A 12,909-nucleotide genomic window follows, 5' to 3' on the forward strand; every position below is an offset into this window, starting at 1 on the left:
GAGGGAATTTCATGCTTTGTACTTTTAATTGTGGTCAAAAACCCCTATCTGCTGAGGTAACAGGCCCTAGGTTGAAACCTATTATTATTACTTTTCTCAATGGTCATGCTGTCAAAATGTCTCCTAAATATTTATGTTTATACCGGCTGCAGTTGACAGTAGTTAATACAGAGATCACCAATGATCAAAGTGCTTAGCCCTAAATGTGACATATGTTTAACACACCTACCATCAGGAAACATCATGGAAGTGGAGCCAGAGAGAATGCATGAGCCAAGGATGTAGGGGAAGCTGTGAAATACATGATAAGATTATCTCAAGCCTGACCTCACTACACCTGTGGGAACCTGCACCAGATCTACACAAGATCAAGCCAACCAAAATTCTACATGGATGGGTGAGTGATCTCCAGGCCCCACCTCTTACTGAGGAGCTAATAGCAGTAGATAATTGCTGGAGAAGGGAGAATCCTTCTTTTTGGGAAGACGTGGCTACTGGTAGGTTCCCCATGCTCCAGTGCACGGTCCCATACCCACACACATGGTAACACTAACTGGATTTAAAGATTTGAAGCTGGTCGAAAGGTATGTTGGGGGGACACTTGAGGGGCTGAAGGAGGGACTAGGAGATAGAAATGATATTTTGCTATATACATACATAAAATTAAAAGTAAAAGAATATTAAAAACAAAAAAGCCAAATGTCTAGCCAACATATTTTATTTCCTCTTTTTAACAATGTGTTCTCCTGCTTACATCATAATTTGTTAAGTCATGTAACCTTCTTTTCTTCCTCATCCTCTCCCCCAAGTTCATATCCTTCCTAGAATTACTGCTGCCAGTGCCTAAAGTAGCTCATCTCTTGTTTCTGGAACTTCTCTTTTGCAACAAGCTGGAGAGGAGGTGGGGACCAGGTCTGGATTGGCTGCATTCACAGGCAATGGAGACCACAGGAGTCTTACTCCACCCACTGTCAGACCAAGGAACTGACAAAGAAGGAAGAGGCAGCACCCTCTGTTTCGTCTTCAGCAGCATTTATTGGAAACAGCAATGCTTCCCATGGGTTAGTTCATACATGAAGCAGGAAGATTTGCCTTTCACTCCACATGATCCACTACCGCAAGTGGCACATCAGAAGCAGCACATTAAACCTCAGAGAGAGCCTGTACAGCTAGATAAATAGAACTCTGGGTGCCTAACGGGACTTCCACGACTGAAGGGAGAACAAGAACCAGAACAAAACCCAACACTGATCAGCTTGCACAGAACTGCACACACGAAATGAAGATGCAATAGAAGGGTTAAAGTAATGACTAAGGTGGGAAAGGGATTTTATATGCAGCCACATACCTTCAACTGCTAAGCACAAAAATCATCTTTATTTGGTCCTCATTGAGGGCAGAATATACACAAATGATGTTCAAGGAACACAAACAAGATAAAAGTGGGAAGGAGCAACAGTCACTATGTCTTGTTCTATGAAGATGTGGGAAATGCTTACTAGTGTTTCTCTCCTATGTCTTTGTGGCAAAGGGACTCAGGAAGTGGACTGATTCCTGGGCAAATAAACAGAGAAGGGGAGACAGCTGTTCCCCCTTCCTGTATTCTTCAGAAATGGGCTACGTATATACACAGCTTCTGTACAGCAAGGAATCTGAGCTTGGACATCAGATTCTTCCCAATTCATCTTGGAGAATTTTCTCTTTTCAGACAATATACAGAATGCTCACCAACTCACTCAGAAATAAATGGAAACCCCCTCCACAGTGCTTGAACAGTGGGGAGGGAAGAAAATTGGCATGTCTCAGAAGTAGGAGTAGATGATAGATAGATAGATAGATAGATAGATAGATAGATAGATGATAGATAGATGATAGATAGATAGATAGATAGATAGATAGATAGATATAGATGATAGATAGATATGTGATAGACAGGCAGATAGATGATAGATAGATAGATAGATAGATGATAAACAAAAAGATGATAGAGAAATAGATATAGATGGTGACAGAAGATAGATAGATAGATAGATAGATAGATAGATAGATAGATAGATAGATGTAGGAGAACAAAAGTGCTTTGAACAATTAATACTTCTGCTGAGGGCATCAAAAGCCCAAGTTGCTTAGACCAGCAGACAATTTGCTGGTGGGAGATGTTTTTGTCAACAATTCTGTGACTCACATTTAGGAAGGAAAAGTGCAACAGAAAGGACTTTCTCCTCTGTACATGGAGAACACGAGACCCTGAGAGGGCCCCTGGGTGAGAGACAATATCTTCAATAAGGAGAGTTTCTCTGTGATGTGGTTCATGTGTATATTGTCAGAAACCACAGCCTCCTGAGAACTGGGTAAAGAGCAGTTCTGGGACCACTGGCTAGTCTCCAGGTGTTTTAAAGCATAGGCCAGGCCCACTGGCTCTAAAAGATACCGTCTATCACCGGGTCTCCTCTAGGAGCACACAGGTCAACCCAGGACACGTGTGGGCTTGGTGACTCATCCACTGCGGCCTGCACTCATGATGTGTTGGAAGCGGCATTACCAAAGCAGTGGTTAAACGTAACTATCTGGGTCAGAAAGAGGTGAGCCAGCCAGCATAGGATCCTAATGGGGCAGAGCGACCAGAATTTCTACATAGTTGATGGGGAAAAAGCCAGACTGGCCGTGAAGCATCCCCTCGTACCAGTTCTCATCAATCTGATTAGTGAGTGTGATGATATCACCCTCTTTAAAGCCCAGTTCCCCTTCATTTTCAGGTTCAAAGTCATACAGGGCTCGGCAGCAGGGCTGATCCATCTGGACACCTGAGAATCAGAGGCAGAGAGAACATTAAGAAGTCACGGGGTATTTAACCAGCAGCACACACTGCCTGCTCCACCCACCGGCTTTCTGCCCCCTTCCCAGTCACTCATCTCCCTTCTCATCCTCGTCTTCCTTGGGCATCCACTACCAGGGCGTCTTTGTCTCCCACCAGCTTTCCTCTGTTCCGAAAGCTGTTCCTATGTAGAGCTTTATGAGTTGTTGAACAAACTTGGTTGCTATTTCCAGTATGAAAATAATGGTTACATGTCTTTTTGTGGTAATATAACAGAGTTCATCAGGTTTATCTTCCTGATAATGCTGAGAGATGGGGAAACAATGGCGTAAGAGTTTATAATTAAATTAAGATTAATTACAGACATGGCCAAATCCCATTCATCTTAGTACTTTTAAATATCTTCAGATTCAGAATAGTATAATTAGCTACAGACAATATTCTAAAACCTCAGCTTTCATTCTTTAACAACTCCAGATTACTGAGAACTGCAGTAACAATAGAAAGCCCTAGGCCCAGGGTTTCTCTCTGTTAGACCTGGCTCGAGCATTTCATTGACTTCTACATCCAAAATTATAGTTAACAGAAGTTGTCTTAAATGTTTGTGTCATTAAATGATAAAAACTTTAAAAATCATAGTCTGTGTTTGGTAAATTGGTGTGTAATAAACACACATGAGTACTGTGTAAGAGCCACAGCCTATAAGAATAATGCAATATATATTGGATAAATTAATGAAAAATGAACTGTATCTAAAAGGGATCTATTTTAAATGCATAAACATGAATACAGCATGCACACAAATACAAACATAGGAAAGTACTTATGCTTCCAACACTAGCTCAATGTCTTAAAGGGGAAACAATACACTTTTTTTTTTTAATTTATAGAAGTCAGCAAGTGGAAAATTAAATGTATGCCTTGTTTCTGGGTGAGGAAAAGTACAGTCATAGATAATTCTCATGATGAACTCCAGGGCCACTGCTGTGTGGGCCCCACACGGGCAACACTGGGCACTCCGAGCTACGCACAGAGCTCAGACTTCACCTTCTTCCCCTCTTCATGACGGCATGTTATAAAGAGTTTGCTACTGCACTAAATCAGTCTCTGGAGACACAGGAGAATGGGATAGAGCTGCACATCCCCAACATCCATACTCAGGGTCAGACGGATTCCTCCTTCTCTAACCTAGACAATCTCACAGCAGGAAATGCCTGAAGAGAAAACCTGGGTCTGATTTGTAAGTGGGTAGTTGGGACTGATAACAGTGATGGAGAGACTGAACTAGTGGGTACAGTCAATGTTCCCGAGGGAAAAATGTGGCTGTCATCATGCTGCCCACAGTTCACAGAATGATGGACTGGTCTACAGGACAGAGTAGACAGAAAACACAGCAGGAGTTGAGGTTTGTAATCTATCCATCTGCAGATACAATCAGGCAATGCTTCCTGGAGCTACCGTCTGTGGGTGATAGGGGAAGTGTGTGTGTGCACACAGCCCAGAGGCATTCTGTCTCCTTAGCAGACTCACAGAAGGAGGGAAGGGAAGGAGAAATTAGGGCATCGTTTACAACCACAGATTTGGGGGGGGGGTGAAGGACAACTAAGTGTTAGCTGGGTGGTGGTGGCATACACTTTTAATCCCAGCATTTGGGAAGCAGAGGCAGGTGGATCTCTGTGAGTTTGAGGCTAGTACAATCTATAAAGTGAGTTCCAGGAGAGCAAAGGCTATACAGAGAAACCTTGTCTCTAAAATCCATATGAAGAAAAAAATATAACTAAGCATCATGGGAGGTCCTTGATACTAGAAGATGAGAGGAAACATGAAGCCGAAAACGTTTCAGAGAGAAGGGAGAGAAAGCGGGATGGTGCGGCAAGAAGGGCAATGTCCGTGAGCTGAGCTCCGGCCAGACAATCCTCTCACGAGGAGCAGCTTGCAGTGCAGCTCTTGTGCAGGGGAAACAACGGGATGCTCTGAATATTCTCAGCATCGTCTGAGTATGCTCAAGCCCCAGGAAAAGGGATCTGTAGCCTTCTGCTGCTTACCTCCAGGTTTGGGTGTGCCTGTGTGGGAGAGCCCCCCGTTGGGCTGAGTACTGTCTCCACTGGCAAACTCTAGGCTCATTCGAGGTTTTGGCTGATATTCCCTTCTGGGCTGAGACGAAGCTTGTCTTATTCTGTATAACAAAGACAAGAGGTGACAGAGGATTATATAGCCAATTAAAAAGTGAACAGAAAGGCAGTAATTTCCAGGAATTGCCAGGCCCACTTAGAAATCTGCTAGGACCTAGTGGACAATGTACTGAGAACCCTTGGTCTCCCAGGGGCATGCAATGTGTTCCTGGGGAAGCTTATCCTTCACCTTGTCCTCACGGTCTCCATTCTTTCTCTCAAGCTCCAACTCGTGCATTCAGAGCAGTTTATGCTAATATGTACCATGTTAGGGTCAGGGAGATAAATGTGCACAAGACACAGTTGCTGCCCCAAAGCAGCGTGTGCTGCAGAAGGGAGAGAGCGCCGCTGACCACTACAGACAAGAGTGTTGTTATTCTAGGACCTCCACAAAGAGCTCAGAGTATATGGGGCCGAGGTTAGAGGTTTGGAGAGTTCACTTATCCATGAAGAAGGTGAAAAATGGTTTTGGGAGGGAGAGCACAGGTCTACAGAAGAATACGTGAAAGAAAGCTATTCCATGCAGGATGTGAGAAGGTTTGGAGGTTGGGTGGGAGGGATGGTCATGGACAGATAGGAGTGAGCAGACAGGGGTCACAGTGGGGGGAGGAATAAAGACACGAAAGATACGGGAATCCCGTGCATTCTGCCCATCACCAGATCGTTCCCATTTTTAGGTATTCGATAAGACACATATATTTAAATTTAAGGTGCGGAAGGTTGAGTGTACGACAATTCTAGAATTATACCTATTTCAAACATGTTTGATATGGACAAAAGGAACACATTCCCTTCACTTTCAGCAGACCTGAGAGGCACAGAGTGTTGCTGGAGTGTTCCGACAGGTGGATTTTAAGCCTTTCCATTAGAGATGCTTCAGTGTTAGGCACACATACACAAAAGTGCATCGAAGATTTTATACCAAAAAAAAAAATAAGTGAAGAAGGAAGATTCTAAGGAGAAGGGAAGACCAGTTAGAACAAAGTGGAAAGCAGGTGACACTTCCTGGATGCAGGTGACACTTCCTGGAAGCAGGTGACACTTCCTGGATGCAGGTGACACTTCCTGGAAGCAGGTGACACTTCCTGGATGCAGCACGGGACCGGAGCCTTCACTGGACAATCAGGCACTGATCGCCCAGGAGAGTTTACTCTGGACATGATTTTAAAAATAAAGGCTGCTACAAAATCCTTTGAAGTAATTATTTAGCAAAAAACAATACTCCTTTATCTAGCTAAATGAAGAAAGAATAGTCAGGTCCCTGGTTAGCAATAAGGTCACCTGGCTAAACAAAGTATGATTACTAAGGACCCTGCCTTATGACGGTTTCACGTCAACATTCTTTTAATGCTACAGTGATGCGTAAGGGATTCCTGAGCAATAGAAACCACACTCCACACTCTGGTATATTCTTAGACTGGTAACGTGTAGTGTAATGTCCTCACAGTTCCAGGCACCACAAGTCCTGCTTTGTCATGTAATCACAGTCTAGACCACGTACAGTCTTCAGTAGACTCAATGCTAAGCTATGTTGTTCTGGAGGTGAGGGGTACTAAACCCCTTTCCTTTAGGAGAATATAATTCAATCTGACGTTGGTCAAGGTACACCTGTATTATATAGTACAGGGTCATAGGATATATACTTTTAGGCTATACCTTACAACTCAAAAGAGTCCTGTTCGCATGGAAAAACTAGTGCAGCTCACTGCGAGGAGACTGAACAGGCACAGGAAAGAAGTATTCTCTGAAAGCGGACAGCTGTATTATCATTCAAGAAAAAACAAGAATGAAAAGACACAGGCTTCCAAACAGGCTCTGCTCGCCTGTGTGCTCCATCCTTGGCCACTACATCATCTTCCTGAGTGCCACAGTGCCGCTCATCTGTTAGGACCACAGATCTCTTTCAAAATGTTCCTATGCGTGGCAGCCACAAAGAATATTACTCAGGAGATCCCAGGAGCTATGATCAACAGAACTCTGCTGCACCATCCATGGCAGCAAAAATATAATTTATACACCAGCATCTCATAAACACAGGATTTGAGTCCGAAGAAAGCAAGACAAGGAACAGTGCAAAATAAAATCAGGCAGTCAGCTTGCGGTCCCTGTGCTGGATCAGCCAGGATATGGGCGGAAGCTCATCTTTAAATACTCTTTCATTTCCGTTTCTCTGCACATCATTTTCCAGCAGTTGAGAACCCCAGGGAAGAGTAACTTACCTTTCCTCCAGCCTGACAGTGACTTGTTGCAGGATCTGTACTGCTTGTTTGTGGTATTCCAGCTGGGCTTGCACAAGGGCGGAGAGCTGGCTCACCTGTTCAATCTGCAGAATGGGAAGACCATGCTTCAGTTACTAGGCTATGGTCTTGGTCTTGGAGCAGTGTACAACATGCAGCCTGCCACCTGCCATGATCACACATGGCTCTTCCGGTTCTAAGTTGATTTAGGATCTGAGGACATACTTATACTTAGGACCCTGCATGTAGAGCTATAAGGAGAAGCAAAGAGGATCCTTGAGAAGGTCTCACTGCTTTCACTAAGCAGTTTTGTGCTTAACTATGAACTTTCTGGATAGGATGTGGCTTCTTTCACTGAGGTTCTATAGAAGAAAGATTGAGTAACTAGATGACTCTTGGCTTCTTGCCTGCAGCAGCCAACATGAAATCTAAGCATCACTTTACATTCTAATAACTACTGGTAATGAAAAAGAGGAAAATTGATTTCTCACTTCGGCACCATGGGATGGAATAAATCTTTTGACCTCTTAGCCTGATCCCAATGGCATTTAAAGCTAATTATTGAATATTCTAAGTGGCCTAACTTTTAGGAGTCTTGTGCCGAGAACTATCTGAGTAGCAGCCTCCAAGCCAAGAAAAGCAATGAATGTTTTCCTAGGAGTTTGAGGGTGCAGGAGGAGGGCCCAGGGTACAAGGACACACACTGATTTAAGTTTCCTACACTGGAGTGATTAGGTGTCATCTGTAGACATCTCTAGATGATGAGGACTATGTGTGTTCAGCACACCTTCCCTGCCTTTTAAGAGGTAAACCGATTAGGTAATGTGGTGGCTAATTTTGGATGACAACATGGCTAATTTAAAGGATTCTCAAAAGGCTAGCGAAGCGTGATCTCTTGAGCCAGTCAGTGGAGATGCTTCCAGGCTTCCAGACTAGATTTGCATTTGAAACGGAGGATTGACCAAGAATGAGCTGTGCATAGCTAACATGGTATACTGCCTAGTCCATTGAGGGTCCAAATAAGGCAACTGGCAAAAGAAAGAGATTCAGTCTCCTCTCTCCTGGGGCTGAAGATTCCGTTTCTCTTGCCTTTGGACATCAGAACTTCCAGCTCTCCATCCCTAAGACTTGTTCTCCACGTCTGCTAGGTTCTCTAGCCTCTGGCCACAGAATGAATTAGTCCATCACCAGCATTCATTCTTAGCCTTTAGACTCTGCCTGCAGAATGTTTCCAACTTTTCTGGTTCCCCAGCTTCCAGGAGGTATATGAAGGACATATGACCCTCGATCATCTCCTTAACGGTGAATTTTCTTTTCCTACCTGATCTCCAGTGAAGTATACAACACCTATACTACCTGCATCTATAGCCCTGTGCTTTTCTCTGAAGATCCTTGCCAATGCAAGTGACGAAAATCCTGCAACCATCACAGCTGAATTGATGGGTTGGAAGGTGGATATAAACTATGACAGCAAGACTGGCTTTTTCGATGCCTACATGTGTGGAAAAAGAAATGACTGTTCAGGTATCTTCACAGCTGGAAGAACTTAACAGAATTTAATGTCTCAAACCATGAAAGATAATTCAGTACTCTGAAGATGCCGAAACAACTTTGAAACCACCCAACCATGCCTGAACATGGTACCGATGCCATAATCATCAATTTCAATTTGTATGTCTTTTTCGACAAAAATGCCAACCTCACTTCCATATATTGGTCATCTTTATAATTTTGAATACAAATTTCTTCATATACTTTAGTTGTCATTCTTAACTGCAGGTAAATGTGCTTTATATTTAAACTATAGTTTGTAAGATGCTGGATTTAAAAATGGGTTGTCATAGGCATTCTTTATCTCTGCACTATTGGTAATACTATAAAGTTCATTAATATACAAAGTTCTGGTCAAATCAAACCTCCAAGATAAAGAAGGAACTTGCCATTTCTATGTCTACTTTATAACAAATGATTCAAAAGAAGCAAGCATCCATGTGCTCTCATCACTCAGTGTAACCAGACAGGAGCTTGTTACGCGATGTATTTTTCAACACATCAGTGCTGTGCCTGTATGATAAAAGTCAGTGAAAACCCAGAGGAGAGTGGCTTACATCCATCTCCAAGAGATTAAACATGCTTGACTCGGCGATTTCTTTAGATTCATCGAATTTCTCCAGCGCCTGGCGAAGTTCTTCATCTGGGATCTTGCCTTGTCGTTTCTTCTTGTAATCAAAGTCCAAGCGCCGGCCTTCCAGCTTTTTCAGGTGATGCTGAAAAAGTAAGGGCAAGAAGATGCTTCAAAAGGGCATCCTATGGAAAAGGTCTGCTCGTGCCTCATTTCCCTTCCATCCTGAGTAGCCTCCAAAATGAATCTGGCTGTGTTTGATACTGGATCTCACCAGAAAAATAAAGACACATGCATCAGGAAAGGTACCATTTCAAAGAGTTAACTGAGGACTGGCACAATTACAAATAATCCAGAATGAGAACTGAATCATGAAATGACAAGTGTCCTTTTGATTTGGCATTTCCAAGCCAGAGCCAAGTTAAACTAGTCCTCCTCTTCCAAATGACAAGAAGGGGCTGTGAGTATGCATGTCCCACATACTCCTCCTCAAGAAAAGGGTCCACACAAGAGCCCACACGCCACCTTCCTCAAGAGAAAGCAGGGGAAAGTCTCCTTCTCCGAAGTAAACATGGAAGAAATGATACTCTTCCAAAATCACCTAATGTGTCAATTGAGAATAGAGACCCCTGACTACCTGAGTCAGAACACACAGGGCTGAGCCTAGGAATCCACATCTCAGCACAGGCCCCCTTTGACAGAGGTGGCTTTTAGGGGGCAGATGACTTAGCTTTAAACCTCTCCATGGACAGGTGACAACTCAGTCACAAATGCAAACTGCAAGTGACCTTGGAAGAGATTTCATAAATGCTCTCCCCACAACCTGCTTCAATCCCTACCCACATCTGCAATGGGGTTTCCAGCGTTTCTAGGGACTGGATTAAGAAGTTTGTTTTATTCTTAAAGATCAAGAGCATTTTTTTCCTTAATAGTTGTAGTATTCTATGACTAATAGGGAAGAGAAAAGAATGGCTTTCCCTTGTTCCTAGTGTGTATGGATGAGGGAAGAAGATAAAACGGTCAGGAGTAGTAAAACCTGGGAAGCGAGGGACGGGTGATATTCCATAGCCCTCCTTGCCATGTCTCCTATCCTCAGCTCGTGCTCTTATCCTAGCTACCTGGTTTCCTCCTAGGCAGGACTGTTCTTAAAAAGTATTTGAACTCACAGTCAGAGGAAAAGCCAGTTGAATTCATCAGAAATAGCTCAGCTGTTCTGTGTGCTTTAGAAAGGGTGGTTATTTCTTCTCAGTTCCAACAACAATCATGAAAATGAGTCTAAGAGTGATATAGTAGCTACTTATTCAAGCTAACAGAAAGTACAATTACTATTTAAGGGTCGCATCAGCACAGCACATCATTCACGTTAACAAATTACAAATTCCCAGTTAAAGGACTTCTTTAGGTAGAAAAGAAATGGTGTCGATACTGTTTTAACCAGGAAGTTAAACCCAGAGGAGTGGATACAATGCCCAGGGGAGGCAGCGGAGCTGCAGCTGTGACTGCAGGCTGAAGCCTTCCGTCTTTGGTTCCTTCCATCTTGCGGGGGCTGCTGGGAATTCATGTGCCCGCTGCTGTGCCACCCAGTAAGTGCCGCCTGAACAAATGAGAACCTGTGTGGGTCTGAGAAGACGCACCGCACAGACCTGAATCTCCCTGAGATCTTTGTCGTGGAGGTTCTGAAGGGGGTCGATGAAGTTCTGCTTCACCTCCATGTCCAAAGAGTCCTTCACCTCCGAGAGCTCCCTCATGGCTTCTCCTACCTCACCGAGAGCCGGACCTGACGAGGGAAAGTGAAGACATCATGCCGTGAAGAACAAAGATGAGGTGGCTTTGCAATAGCGGCCTTCAAGCTGACAATGTAAGGGCTGTCTCTGTCCTCTTACGACAGCAGGGACAAAAAGAGAGACCATGAAGCTCGTAAAGTAACAGTGGCTTTTCTGTTTCCCTGCAGACCATCCTGACAATTAGGTCCCACAGCACTTTCCAGGAGGAATATCCCTCCTTACCAATAACACAACGCTTTACCCTGAGCAGCTTTTGGAAGGCTCTCTGTCCTCCATGATTAGTGCTAGTTCTCAGCAATATGAAATCAGATGCAAGTCAACGCTTTTTAGCAGAAGCAGACACCAAGCATGGAGAACTAGGGTTCAGAAAGACCCCACATCAATGGGGAGGGCTGAAGGCAGAAGGTGCTTAGGGTTCTGAGAGCCAGAGGAGAAAGCAGATGGAATAAATGGTATTTTGCCTGGGGCAGTAGAATCAGGTACCACATACAAATGAGCAGATTAATCAGAGAAAGCCCAGGGGGCAGGGTGGCAAATCATGCTGACTGTGACTGCTCACTCTGTCTGCAAACCCAGCTCCTGCCAGATATACCCAGCAAAGTGCCAAGACATCTGGGCATGTCTGCCAAAACTGTTGTCAAGGCTGGGGTCCCTTTAAAGGAAGAGGACAAAAGCCCTTAGACAAATCACTTTAGATATTAGCAATCCTAAAATCACACTTAGCCCTCATGTGTATAATCTGAAAGTGAGAATTAAAATACAAAATAGCTGAATAATGATCTCTAGAGTCGCTTCTTCTCAGCACTGTAACCTCCACGGGGAGCTACAATGACAAAGGCTATTTACCAAAGTTGCAATCATCGCCCAGCTCCCTGCCGAACTTGAGCATGGCCTCTGCCAACAGCGCTTCCGCCTGAGGATAGCCTGGCCCCTTCTCCTGGCCACGGATTTTTGACATGGTGTTGATCATGCTGAGCTTCGCTCTGGAGGCTTAAGAAAAAGAAAGAAGATCCTTTAGATGCAAACAACACCACATGATAGGGACAGGCCTGACAGGACTACCCAGCCTCAAACCAGCCTGCACACCCTCTCAGCTCCCAAGGCTGCACCTTTGCTGGGCGAACAGTCTTTGCATACAAACCAGCCTGCACACCCTCTCAGCTCCTAAGGCTGCACCTTTGCTGGGCGAACAGTCTTTGCATACAATTCGTGGGCAACCAAAAATGCAACTCTAATCTTTTCCTTAAAACCCAAGCAGAATTTCCCAGCAAGGCAAAGCATTGGTCTCGATGAGGCAGCACCACGGGCTCGGACGCTGTCCCCCATCTTCCCATCCTCACTGCAGTGACTCTGGAGGCTTGGCTGGCTATAAAGAGCATTCTGGAAATACCTGGACTATATGCTCATCTCCAAGTTTTGTTCCTGTTTAATATCTCAGCTCAAGGAGTCTGTGGGTTAAGATAAGGAATGATGGTGAACTCGAGAGGTGTGGACCTGGGCTTCGTTTCACGTACAACAAGTATAAAATAAAACAATTTTCAAAGTCATTTCTCAACTAAGAATAAAATACCATATTCATTAAAATATCTAATTACTTATCTTAAACATTTCAGCTGACGATTGGTTTGGACTCTCAAAGATTACATCTCGATTCTTTTTCTATTGTTACTTTTACAGGAAGGTGCCTGGAAAGTAGGCCCAGTTTTAGTGGAGGGAGTGTTTTAGTAGCATACTACTGAAGACTACGATTTGACTGGCTCTAGGTGTATTACTCATTATC

General features: G+C 44.0%; 1 protein-coding gene across 1 annotated transcript in view; it reads right to left on the reverse strand.

Moving 5' to 3' along the window:
- Positions 1–2,006: 2,006 nt before the first annotated feature.
- Sh3gl2 (SH3 domain containing GRB2 like 2, endophilin A1) overlaps positions 2,007–12,909 on the reverse strand; it is a 170,197-nt gene continuing 159,294 nt past the window's right edge. The window contains exons 4-9 of the mRNA XM_041652677.1: positions 11,976–12,119; positions 10,989–11,122; positions 9,332–9,490; positions 7,206–7,309; positions 4,861–4,991; positions 2,007–2,804 (exon numbers count right to left, since the gene is read on the reverse strand). Coding sequence (XP_041508611.1) covers positions 2,605–2,804; positions 4,861–4,991; positions 7,206–7,309; positions 9,332–9,490; positions 10,989–11,122; positions 11,976–12,119 — 872 coding nt within the window. The 3' untranslated portion in view covers positions 2,007–2,604. The remainder of the gene's footprint in view (positions 2,805–4,860; positions 4,992–7,205; positions 7,310–9,331; positions 9,491–10,988; positions 11,123–11,975; positions 12,120–12,909) is intronic.

This window comes from Microtus oregoni, unplaced genomic scaffold (genome assembly GCF_018167655.1).
Source record: "Microtus oregoni isolate MIOR12 unplaced genomic scaffold, Mior012 000005F_ref0000423, whole genome shotgun sequence".
NCBI lineage: Eukaryota > Metazoa > Chordata > Mammalia > Rodentia > Cricetidae > Microtus > Microtus oregoni.